Here is a 12956-nt window from a genome sequence, read left to right as displayed (position 1 = left end):
TGTAGATCACATTGCAAAATCTTAGACCATCGCTATGAACACTGTAGAGCATGGGTCCCCAAACTTTTTTCTGAGAGGGCCAGAACATTTTACTTTTTTTTTTGTGGGCCGAGTTGGTCTGTAACAGAAAATTGCATGGGCCAAAGTGACTACCAGTATTATTGTGGAGATTATATTATGATTTTAAATGTATTTATTATTCTAGATGAGTTTATTATTTTGTTATGCACCCCATATCCGTACACATCAAGGGATATATAGCCAATTAAAAGAGCATAATTACCACCGTAATGACCTTTTTCATATTCATTGCTATTGAAATCAAAACATTTACTAATTTATGCATATTACTGTAATTCGTGTGAACTGATCATTTTTATTTTATTTTTGTATTAAAAAAAATAATCTCTGGCATCGTCCAGAGTACCGGTCCAAATGCGTGGGTGGACCGTATTCGGACCGCTGGCCGTAGTTTGGGGACCCCTGATGTATCACAGTGCAGTTCTATAATCCCACACCAGGTGGCGAAACAGCCAAACAAGAGAAGTGCTCCCTGCCGATGGCATGTTATGCAATCACATTTAATATACTGTACATTACAGCATATCGCACACAGTTGGTCCATACAATAAAGCAGAGATGTCACTGTTAGTGGTTAGCTATAGAGTTCTGATACTACTACTACCACCGCTTGATGATTTAGTTTGCAGCTGTTTCTATGGTGCCATCATGTCTGAGGTTGGGCATCTGAACCAGAGAACACACTGGCGGTCTCCATGAGATGGTTAGAGCCCCGGCTTGGACATATGATAAATGTCTTCATTCGGCAGACGCTTTAATCCAAAGGGACACACAGGGGGGATTTGAACAGGGGCCCTCTCGATCTGCAGTCAAATGCTATACCACCGAGCAACACCCATCCCAATACACTTAGACAAGGCTAATTCAGCTCCTTAATCATGTCTGGGTTGTTCAATCAGACAGATGGACTATCTACCCCCCCACTCTAGTGACATGTCTGTCATTCCGTATCAGAGCCTTGACCGCTAAATGCATTAGCATCCTGATATACAGTGAAAGACAGGAAGTGCTCTCCCATAACTGTAGCTACTGGGGGGTGGGGGGGGGCTGTTTTCAAGGAGAGCACAGCCTGATGTGACTGAAGTGAAGTGAACAGTAATTGGGGCTGTAATTGTAGATGTGAGCGGCTGGGCCTGTCTGTCACAGAGCTCCCCTGAGCGGAGCCAGACAGACCGAGGCTGCAGTCACTCGAGCCTCCCGGTGACCTCACGGCTGCAGCGCGACCTTGCGCTGCCAACACGCCGCCCAGCACTGCCACGCGTAGCGGTGCGCCGCGCTCACTGCCTGAGTTTTGTCCCAAAACACTGCACGCCACTGTTACACTAGACCTACACTGGATACGGTGCACACAGCATGCATGGTGCATTCGCTGCCCCACTAGGTGTAGCAGTGCACCGCACACAGCACAAGTCTGGCATCCATCACTGCATGCACTGCACAAATTAAAAAGTCACCGCTCAGCAAACAATGTCCATCAAAGTCCATCACATGTTCAGTAAAAACAGCACGGACTACAGTGCACACATACGAGCCACATAGCGCTGCAGAGCACTGCAGGGCCTGTTGTCTGAGCCTGTTGGAATTCATTCGCAAGACAGAAGCTACTGGCACTATGATTCCACTGGGGGGCAGTGTGCAGTGGAGGCTTCTGTGTCTCTCTCTGTGTCTTTCTTTGTGTCTCTCTCTCTCTCTCTCTCTCTCTCTCTCTCTCTCTCTCTCTGTCTCTCTCTGTGTGTCTGTCTGCGTCTCTCTCTATCTGTCTATCTCTCTCTCTCTCTCTCTCTCTCTCTCTCTCTGTCTCTCTCTCTCTCTCTGTGTCTCTCTCTCTCTGTGTCTCTCTCTCTCTGTGTCTCTCTCTCTCTCTCTCTGTCTATCTCTCTCTCTCTCTCTCTGTCTATCTCTCTCTCTCTCTCTCTCTCTCTCTCTTTCTCTCTCTCTCTGTCTCTCTCCCTCTCTCTCTCTCTGTCTCTCTCCCTCTCTCTCTCTCTCTCTCTCTCTCTCTCTCTCTCTCTCTCTCTCTCTCTCTGTGTCTCTCTCTCTCTCTGTCTCTCTCTCTCTCTGTGTCTCTCTGTGTCTCTCTCCTCTCCTGCTTCTCACTCAGGCCCCATACACAGAGGGAGTCTACTGTAGATGGGGAAACAGGAGAAGGCAGTCAACTCACAGTTTATGTGTGTGTGTGTGGGGGGGGGGGTCACATTTGAGTTTGTGTGTGTTGAAGGACAACAGACGGGACAGAACGGGGGTTTGTATGACGGGGGGGGGGGGGTCTTAGAGGATGTGGCCATCGGATACTGACTGGGCCTCCTGTGTGCAGATCCAGTTACGTAGCCAGTGAGACCCAGCTTCACATTCATATTCAGACTGGCATAGTGGGATTTGGATCCACCAAGCCCTGCTTGACTGATGACTGAACCCCAGCCATGCATTATTCAGCACAGCCCGCCTAAAAGACAGGGGCTTTCTGACTCTTTCTAAATCCCGGCTAACTTTTGGAATGTTACCCCCTAGCACACCAACCTTCTAAACACTGCAAAGTTAACCAAAGTTTACGCCGAAATCCCAATTTTAGCATGCTGTTGTGGTTGTTGCAGGCCTGGTGCTATGGGGTGGAAGGACAGCTTCCAGCGCCCCCCATGACAGAACTTGTGTTCCTATGATGTGCCCACAAATAATCAACTAACAAAACCAACAAATTGTTAGCAAATGGTCTGAACGACCACGTCTCGGCTGACTTGGCAGAGGTCGCCATGCATGGGACGAATGCAGATCCTGCGCTGTTATGTGCTCATGATGGAATTATTACTCCAAAAAGTGTCGATTAAGTTTTCCCACACAGTAATACAGTGTCTCAAGTCATGTAACATTTTTTGTGACACTGGTAAGCTCACCGAATTTATGAATAGTTAACGGGAAATGGTGGTCAAATGTTCAGAATCGATTTTTGTTGTTGTCTCGCGCTAAGGGCAGCTGTGGTATGTTTGGCTGAGCTATATTTTGCTATCTTGACGGACAGTGGACAGACAAAACAATTCTAGCAAGGCAAAGGTTAAACATTTGTTGCAACCTTTGTAAAGCAAGCTAGCAGTGTTCGACACAGCTAAGTAGGCTACATTCCGAAAGGCAGGAGATCTACTTTTGTATGGGTCTGGCTGTGCACTGCCAGTGTTACGCTGTTTCATGGCTGGAGGTTGTCTTTAGATAACACCCGTCCTTGTGTTCCACTTCTAACTTCAGCGGTGCTGAATTGGGCGGCACACATGGTAAGCTGTTCGCTTCTTGGGTGGTTAAACTGTCTGTCCCATGTGCACAGCTACTGTTTGCCAATGTGGCTGGACAGGCCTTTGTTGTTTTAGATAAGTCTAAATTCCTATTATTGAAATGATGTGGGTGTATATATGTGAATGTTGCTCGTGGTAAAAAACAACCAAGCAGTGGGTTCAATTGTCATTGTGAGTCATACATTAAACAACATCTTATTTGGGCTCTAGTGCACCTTGTTGAATGAATAGGTCATGCCCTTTCAGCCAGGTCATCCTGACTCCAGGCTGAACTCTCATTACGTCATTGGAATTAGCTGTATTAGCACGTAAAACCTACTCCTACGGTGGAGAATGGTCGGAACTAGAATCTAGTTAGTGCTTGGTGTATTGGTGCGTAACTTACTGTCTGGCCTGCCAGAGAAAACAGTTTGTTTCTCTGACATTGTTTGTTCACGCCTGGGATCTGCAGCATCCATTGATTCCTTATTGGCTGTCAGAAGAAAGGAAATGAAGAGAGCCTAAGTCTTGTCATTTTGTCATCTATAAACTTGTTAGATTTAGCTTTTGTTGGTGCCTAACAAAAAATCGAATTCCTTATTGCATAAGGGAATTGAAAAAAATACTGATATAAGGCCTGTGTTATTCCTCAACATGCTTCTGAATCACAACGATACTGAGAACGAGAGAATCCATTTCAGTTTTTGAAGAGTTGAATTTCTCACACTCACCAGTGCTTTCAGACGTCCGCTCCCTGATGTTTTCTTCCTCCCTCTCTCCTCCTCTCTCCTGTCCATCTCTCCATCTCTCTCATCAAAGCTATGGAACTTCATAGGTTTTTTCTGGTACGAGGCCTTGTGACATCATCCGTAACATTTACAAACACCTGCCAGCAAAAACGTTAATTACAGCACAGACAATAAACACAATTAAACAAAGAATTCAATCAAGAAAAATTCAATTCAATCAAGAAAAACAATTGAAAATGTTTGCATTACACTAAGGTTGATTATACTGCTGAACTGTTCTACACATTCCAACTCACACAAGTAGAGCACTGGAAAACAAACGCCACTGATTTGTAATAGGCACTGGTCACTTACTCTGAATCTGAAAAGCTACATTTTGGGAATGCTTGACTGTGCTACATTTTCCATTTACAGTTTGGACTCCAGTCCACAACTAAATTAGTTTTGAAGAGCAGCGTATTATGCAAAAGTGTAACTCGAATGCACCACTTCTGCTTTGAGATGAAGCACCAAAAGAGACTCACCTTCATCTCAGCACCTCAGAACATTGAGGTGAACTTCTTGCCAAATCCGGAGATAGCTGGGAGAGAAAGACGGTTATAACACGGTTACGGTTACGGCAAGAACAGGGGACCGGTTAGAGACGGCTTTACTGAAAAGGCCAGAGGTCAAGAAGTCAAGTGTGATAGGTCAGAGAAACATAAAGCGCTCCAGTTTTCCTTCTACCTTCTCCAAGTTTCCCAGCCTGTTCGGCGGCTGCTCCTGGCAGGATCTTGGAGAGAACGCTGTCTCCCTCGGCCCCCGGCATGCCTGCCGCGGCGCTGCCGATGCCTCCTGGTCTAGGGCCTGCCTTGGAACCTTGGGGAAGGGAGGGGGGGCAGATGAGGTGAGGAGGGAGAAAAGAGCAGTGGGGTAAGTGACAAAATGCTAAATCCTGTATCAACCCACAGGCCAACCCATCCCGAGGCTAGATACCACACCCAAACTGAGTTACCTCAGATCAGAGGGATCGTTAAGAAGTTATTTAAAGACACAGAGTCTTAAAGCAACAGAATGGTGTATGTTTAATATGATCTCACTGTATCTAAAAGGCCAGACAGCTACTGGCCCCACTCCGTGACCCCAGCTGTCAGAGGACTAGGTGCTGTTGGAGCTCAGCTCCTGTGATGATGACATCAGCCAGCTGACTCTGACACAGAAGTGAACCGTTTCTCTGCGTTTCCTGTTCAGGGATTATCCAGCGGCGTCATCTCTCCGAGGCATTCTCTGGATTAGTCCCCAGATTAAACTGGACACTCGTGATACCTCTTTACGTAATCCACTCCCACTGAAACGCGTGGCCGTGGGAATGAAAAGTCTTTTACCAACTACAGTACAGTAAGACAGTCAGCCAGCCAGTTTGACAGCCAGCCTGCAAGCCAGTTCAAGAGCCAGCCTGATAACCAGACAGTTGGGTAGCCAGCCAGCCAGCTAGACAGATAGCCTGCCAGATAGGGAGAAAGTCAGCAGCCAGCCAGCCAAGTAGACAGACAGGCAAAGTATGTTTACCTATTCCAGTGAGGGGGGGCTGGGCTGTTTTTGCAGGTTGCGCTGTTGATGCCTTCGCTCCTATGGCAGTCATTGGGGGGGTGTCTATCTTTCCCTGTTAGAGATGGAAAGTAAGAGAGAACGAGAGAGATAGAGTGCAAAAGCACACACAAGAGAGAGGGGGAAAGAGAGAGCGAGATGATTATAAGGGTGAGGGATTCCCTTCATCCTTTTTTTTTTGATTTGCTTAAAGTGACAGTTCCCTCGGAATACAAAACAACAAGATTACTGGCTCCAGTATTTCCTGGATACACAGTCAGAGGTCACACAAGCACAGGGAATAGGTGATGCGAGCCTATGGACGTTTGCTCACACATCATATTTTCTCATTCATTGCACAACGTGAAGCAAAGACTGGTCTACTGGTCTCTGCCTAAGTTTTCATTTCAAAATAATGGTAAATGGAAAATAATCATGGGATAGCTGCACCAATCAAGGCCTCTTCAACCATTACAGTTGGACTGGATAAGACTTTGGGAAATTTTAGATGTGGAATATTGCCTACTGAGGGTAGAGGAGAGAACAAAATATCTATTTTTGAGGAATGGACATTAGTAAATGTTAAGGTGCTTACCGCCATAGGTGGTTGTTGTCCTGCAGGGCCTGGCTGCCGGCCAGCCATACCAGCCATTCCAGGCTGACCAGCCATACCAGGCTGACCAGGCTTAGCCTGAAGCTGTTGGGCTTGAGCTGAGCCTGGGAGCTGCTGCTGGGTACTGACCGTCCCTGATTGCGGCTGGGTCTGCCTGGCTGCCTGGGTCTGAGGCTGCTGCTGGAGCTGGGTCCTCTGACCTGGAGCTCCATCTGGCTGGGGACCACCAGGACCCTGCCTGCCTGAGCCGGGAGGCCCACTGGCAGGGCCCTGTACCCGGCCTGAGCTGCTGCCAGGCTGCCTGGAGGAGGGTGGGTGACCCTGGAGGTCCTGCTGCTGCTGCTTGCTCCGGGAGGAGCTTCCCTGGTTGTGGGAACCCTGCTTGGAGGAGCGTTGGCCGTGGTGGTGCCCCGATGGGTCCCGGGAGTAGTCTGACGAGTGGTACCCCGAGGAGCGAGACTCCCCTCTTTTCCCAGAGGAGGAGGACATCCGTTGGGAGTCGTGGCGCAGCGAAGGGTCCTTGGGGTGGCCCTTGGAGGAGCGTGACGAGCGCGTCTCGTCCCCATGCCTGGACGAGGAGTGGCGCGAGGCGCTGCCTTGGTGACGTTGGTCTCGGGATGTCGTGTGACGTCCCCCATGTCCGTAGTCGTCCTGCGGCCACAGGTCCTCTTCCGGCGGCTCGTCGTAATCGTGATAGGTGTGTTTGACGTGTCTGCTCCGCCCCGAGGAGGAGTGGCCACTGCTGCCGTAGTGGCGGGAGGTGGAGCGAGGCTTCTGGAACCAATCGGTCTCCTCCTGGCTCAGGTGGTAGGCTTGAGAAACCAAGAGCAGATCACAGTCAATCTCCAGGTCGCTAGGAGACAGAGGCATGCAGCCTGACCGCCGTGTCATGCAAGAGAACGGGATCAGAAATGGAAGAGAGGGTAGAGAGAGAGGAAGGCCAAACAGAGGAACAAGGGAAGAAAGAGAAACAAGAAAACAGAAGTATGTTTACACCCATGCATGGTACAAACACACATCACCACCAACCACAGTTCAGAAACGATAGACCCACACCACACACGAGTGACGGCCACGATAAAACAAGCGAACACCAGCGAACACCAGAGGACAATGGTTTTACACCCAAGGACGTTTCCTGAAAGAAAAAGGGATGCGACTCCCAGCATGCTGGAGAGAATGCGACAGACGCAACGGAACGCAAAGACTCATGCAGGTTTCGAAAGCACGGACGGACGGACGAATAGGCTGGCAGGCAGGTAGGCAGGCTGACGGGCAGGCAGGCGGGTGGGCGGCCGAGCAGACAGACACCTGGTCCCTATGATGAGAACTGCAACTAGCCCTTGGGACGCAACACCACAGCATGCAACTCTCGCTCTCTCTCTCTCTCTCTCTCTCTCTCTCTCTCTCTCTCTCTCTGGCTGCACTATTCTACTCGGGGTAGGTGGGGGATGTCCAGAGGAGGTGGGAGGAGCCTGCTTGTGGAATGCACCCATCCTCCTATTTACCTTCGCTGTCTGACACAGCACAGTGCAAATCGTCTATTATGTACGCATCGTCGGGTTTGTAGACGTGCGTCCGCGGCAGGTCTCGGATCATGTGGTCCTGCACGTCTGGGAGCGAGTGGCTGGACCCGTAGTACTGGCCGTAATAATACTGACTAGAGCGGGCCGGGTCGTACGGGTCAGAGGCTCTGCCGACCCCCAGGGGGCTGAGCGAGCTCTCCTCCTCGGAGTACTGGCGTGTGGGGTGGCGGCCCCGGCTGTAGCCGTAGTTGGAACGGTAGGAGGAGGACGAGTCTCTTTCGTAGGAGCGGCTCCGGTACCCAGGGTAGTCCCTGGACGCCACCTTGTCCATGCCGTAGCCGGTGGAGCGCGAGCGGCCCGAAGTGTAGTAGATCCTGTCGTCCTCCTCCACCACCATGCTGCCGTAGTACCTCGGGTCGTAGGCTCCGCCCTTCCGCAGCCCGTAGGGGTCGTCGTGGAGGCGGCGGCCACGGGTTACCATGGAGACGCCTCCCCCAGTGGAGGAGGAGTAGGAGGCCATGTCGGCCTCTACGTCGCGCGCCTCCTCGATGGGGGAGAACTTGGAGACCTTCTGCTCCATGCCGGCCTTGCGGTGCTTGCTGCGTTTGGCCGACATGACGGCCGGCGCCAGGCTCCTGGACGAGGGCTTCTGAGGCGCGCGCCCCCCCGCCAAGCCCGCCGGCACGCCGCCATGTTTGTAGTCGTCATAGTAATAGGAGGATCCCCCACCCACGCTAGCACTGCCGCTGCTCACTACTCGTCCGTGCGTGTCTGACCCTCGCGGGTGGTAGCTCTTACCCCTGCCGTGGTGGTCGTACAGGTCTTCCTCCCGTTCGTCCTCCGGCCTGCCGTAAGTGCCTCCGCTGCCTGTGCCTCGTGCCGGACCCACACCGGGGCCAGTCCCGGGGCCCAGGACGGGGCCAACGTCTCCGGGGTAGCGTCCTCCGTGGCCGTCGCTGTGGGGGCCCATCCCCTCCTTGGTCAGCTCGCTGATGTCATCGATCATGACGTAGTTCCTGGGCATGCTCTGCTCCAGGCCCGTACCTCCGTAAAGGCCATCGCTGGCGTAGGTGGAGGGGCTGTCCACAGAGTGGAGTGAGGGGTCTGGCTTGTAGTGACCTCCATAGCTGTTGGCCACTGTGGAGGTGTACTGACCGTAGGAGCTGGCCGTGGTGGTGGTGTAGCCGTACGTGTTAGCTGTGGTGGTTGTGTACTGTCCGTACGTACTGGCTGGAGTGGAAGTGTACTGGCCGTAGGTGCTGGCTGCTGTGGTGCTATACTGGCCGTATGTACTGGACACAGGGGAGGAATATGGGCCATAAGAGCTAGCCATGGTTGTAGTACCTGTGTACTGTCCATAGGAGGGCGCTCCGCTGGAGCAGTAGGTGGCGTCCTGTGCCGTGGTGGTCACTACCACTGTGGGGTTGCTGATGATCTCATAGTTGGTGGGCATCTTGTGTTCTAAGTCGGCTAGAGATGTCTGCCGGGGCCTCTGGTGCACGGTGAGAATGTCAGCCTGGGGCTGGTAGCTGGAGCTCTGGCTTCCTGGGTAAGTGGATGTCTGGATTGGGAAAGGGGAGCTGTGGGTAGGGTATGGGGGCTGACCGGGTTGGGCAGGGGCAAAGCCCCCGTGGCTGGGCTGGGGCTGGGAGAGATGCTGGGGGAGAGCGGGCTGCCCATGGTCGGACTGGGGGTATGGGGGCAGGGGCTGGTGTTGGGGCTGAGACAGGGGATAGGTGTGAGAGGGATAAGAGGTCTGGGTCTGGTAGGAGGGAGGGGCGGGGGTTTGGGTCTGAAGTGGGGTAGGTTGGGGTAGGGTCTGGGACTGGGAAACTGTTGGGTATGGGGGCTGGTTGTAGCTTGAGGGCTGATAGGGTGCTTGTGGCTGGGGGACAGAAGATGACTGGCTTTGGGCATACTGATAGGACACAAAGGAGGAAGTGGGGGGAAATTGTGCGGCCGTGTTGAGGTCACTCGTGAAATGGCTGAGTGGCGCAGTGCTGGGCCGCGCCAGGAGCCCGTTGCTCTCATAGCTGGCTGCCGCTGCCACCAGGCGCAGGTTGTTGAGCTCACTGTCGGACATGTAGTCTCGGGCGTCGCCCATGCAGCGCAGGTAAGCGATATCCCTCCTCTCCCTCTCCTTCACCAGCGTGTCCTTCCTCTGGGTGATGCCCAGCTCCAGGTAGCGCAGCTTGGCGTCGATCTCCTTCTCCTCCTCCTCCAGCTCGGCCTGCTGCTTGCGTAGCTTGGTGGACTCCTGCTCCACGGCCTTCAGCTCGTGGGTGAGGTCCTTTAAGAGACTGGCCTTGGCTGCCAGGCCCGGCCGGGAGGCTGCCTTCAGGCTGGCCATGGAGGGCATGTAGAGCTGGGGGTGTGCTGGGGTCACCATGGGCAAGTGGGATTCTTCTGGAGGAGGGCTGGGTAGGGTCCGCTTCACCTTCCTCAGCAGTGAGCTTTGCTGTAAGGCAGCCAGCTGCCAGGACAAACACACACAAGACAGAGAGACAACAGTGGGGTTAGAATTGGATTGGATTTGGGCTGGAGAATAATGGTTTGGCTATGGTTGCGAAATCCAGGCTGCTCAAAACATGATATTCTCCTAATCTATCTTTAAGGTACTTCAGTATTGGACTGTGACACACACATAGCTCTATCTATGGGCCACTACTTAATTATGCAATCATTAATATATCAATTGGGATACTTGAACAAGGATTTCTGTAGGGGTTAATCAGCACCATAGTCTTAAGGACATTTGATAGCCAAGTGTCTGACAAGGGATATTAGCGGTTACTGATGTGACAACAGCCATAAAGATAACATCTTCCCACTAGGGCTGTGCTAAGGCAGCAGCATCCTACATTATATGCTGCTGTGCTGGCAACTGTAGTTACTGGGTTATTGCCTTGCCCTGGCATTGCTCTCTGTATGTCTGGCAATGGGAGTTATCTCAGAAACTCTCTCAGAGTTCCGTCCATGTGTGTTTCTCGTTCGGACGTCTGGGGTCTCGAGGGGTTCTGCTCTCCTACCTGGCTCTGCAGGGCCTGTTGCTGGGAGAGACACAGCCTAGCCTTGGTGTGCTCGTCTGTGGTGGGGCTGAGCGGCTTGGGGTCGGACATGGACCTCTGCGAGCTCTTGATGGGCCGGGGCATGGTGGGGTGTCTCTGGGGCGACTCAGTGGTGTAGGACTTCTGCTGTGGGGTGACATGGGCCTTGTTCAGTCTTTCACTGGACAGAGAGGACTCTAGCAGTCGGTGTGGGGAGACAGGAGAGACAGGAGAGTAGAGGACCTGGGGGGACTTTGGGGGCGCCTGGCGGATGAGGCTGGAGATGGACTCGTTGTGGAGGTGGTGTGGTGGCTGATAGGTGATCTCCAAGGGGTCTGGCCGGCGCCTCTCGAACTTGGCCGCGGCGGCATTCTGCTGCTGCTGCTGCTGGTGGTTGTGCTGGCGCAGCTGGGAGTGGCTGAGGGTCTCTGTGCTGGAGGAGTAGGGGCTGACAGTGGTGGGCACGCTGAGCTGGGGCACCACCACCCCCTGAGACTGGGCCTCTGGATCCGTCTGACAGGCTAGGCTCTGGCCCTTCTGGGTCCGCTCCGGGCCAGAGATGTAGTGGACAATCTCCACCTTGTTGGGGTCTGGGAGGGTCACGTGGATGGCCGGGGACACCCTCCCAAGTTGCTCCGCCTCTGTCTGGCATGAGAAGTCACAGATGGTCTGGATGGCGATGCTGGAGGACGCCATCTTGGTGTTGTCGCTTTTAGCGTCTGGGGCAGAGGAATCCGAGTGTCGGGAAAATCGTGAGCGTCGACGGCGTACGGGCTGCTCCCACTCCACCTTCTCCTCGTCGTCGTCTGTCTGGACGCTGCAGTCCACGCTACGACGGTTGCGTCTGCTGCGCCGTGACATATACCTGCGAGGAGATGAAAGGGGGAAAAATTGTATTAATTCCAAAGTCAAAACCCATAATGCAAGGCAAGGCTAGCTGAAGATCGCAAATCCATATTGTGGATTGTCCTTATGTGTCTAACTCCCCCAGGCATGCCTTTGTGAAGCCATTTTCCTTCCGACAGCCTTGGCTGCAAATGTTCTCCTCACCTCTCCTCGCCATCTTCATCGTCCGTCTGAACACAGCTATCGACAATGCGGCGGGCGCCGTATAATTGAACACTCTCTCCATCACCACCGTCCCGAAGACGAGGCATGGAATTCTGCTTTCTCATGCTGCGGCTCTCCGGGGGCTCTTCTCCGCTCCGCAAGCAAAGCTCAGAGGAGGAGTTGGGCAGAGACCTGGAAGTGACTTCTGCATAGGGATGCAACGTCTGTCCATTCAAGTTCAAGTCCACCTAAAGCCAGAGAAAGAGTCAAAGAGAGATTTACAGAGGACAACCTTGTTTCACTTTTTCAGAACTACCAATTGGAACTTCGGATGCACTTGAACTAGAACTATTTGGACCATAGCCAACAGTATTTGAATAGATTTCAAATACTGCGATTCTTTGCGTGGGAAGGGATAGTTCACTCAAAATATCAAGCAAGCAATGTAAGGTGTTTAGAGATGTCGGCCCATGTGACTGTGCCATGCACCTGCATGCCCTGGGCTGCGGCCGTGGCTGCAGCAGTCTTCTGTCGCTTCTGCTCCTCCAGTTGTTGTTGGAGCTGCTGCTGCAGTGACTGTATCTGGTCGAGCTGGGCTTTCTGCTGGGCTAACTGCTCCCTCTGCATTACCAGCTGGTTCTCCCTCTCAGCCTGCTGCTGTTGGATGACCTGAAGGACAGCATGAAACAGCTTTAACACGGACTTAACTTACACCTGAAAGGGCATTTCCCCTCAAAGGTCCTTTTGGACTAGTGTGGCAGTAGGTTAGTAATGCCTGATGTTGTTTTGGTTACAGAGCAGAGAATGTGAAAGGTTTGCCAGATGCGGGGGATATTTGCAAGACTTGGGGTTCACTACCCAGAGCAAATGCGCATTCTCTTAATTTCTAAAGCATTCTTTAAAGAGGGGCTCCACACCTTGTGAACTTGAAAGAATTGCAAACCATGCTTGTTCTATCGGAAAAGAAGAAAATAGTTACACAAAGCCTATAATCTACCAGCCAGCTAAAACACCAGCTAAAACAAACAAACAAACAGACACGTTTAACAAACAAACTTAGACAATAA

At 52.3% G+C, this 12956-nt stretch overlaps 1 protein-coding gene across 1 annotated transcript in view; it reads right to left on the bottom strand.

Moving 5' to 3' along the window:
- bsna (bassoon presynaptic cytomatrix protein a) overlaps positions 1 to 12956 on the bottom strand; it is a 64025-nt gene that overhangs the window by 4788 nt on the left and 46281 nt on the right. The window contains exons 6-15 of the mRNA XM_084681341.1: positions 12379 to 12558; positions 11890 to 12137; positions 10822 to 11704; positions 7775 to 10265; positions 6249 to 7078; positions 5636 to 5729; positions 4814 to 4945; positions 4612 to 4667; positions 4070 to 4224; positions 3745 to 3831 (exon numbers count right to left, since the gene is read on the bottom strand). Of these exons, the coding sequence (XP_084537467.1) occupies positions 4627 to 4667; positions 4814 to 4945; positions 5636 to 5729; positions 6249 to 7078; positions 7775 to 10265; positions 10822 to 11704; positions 11890 to 12137; positions 12379 to 12558 (4899 nt within the window). The 3' untranslated portion in view covers positions 3745 to 3831; positions 4070 to 4224; positions 4612 to 4626. The remainder of the gene's footprint in view (positions 1 to 3744; positions 3832 to 4069; positions 4225 to 4611; positions 4668 to 4813; positions 4946 to 5635; positions 5730 to 6248; positions 7079 to 7774; positions 10266 to 10821; positions 11705 to 11889; positions 12138 to 12378; positions 12559 to 12956) is intronic.

Source organism: Hypomesus nipponensis, chromosome 18, assembly GCF_054491055.1.
Source record: "Hypomesus nipponensis isolate SF chromosome 18, ASM5449105v1, whole genome shotgun sequence".
NCBI lineage: Eukaryota > Metazoa > Chordata > Actinopteri > Osmeriformes > Osmeridae > Hypomesus > Hypomesus nipponensis.
The sequence above is the reverse complement of the archived record's forward strand: the minus strand, read 5'-3'. Positions and strand labels throughout refer to the sequence as shown.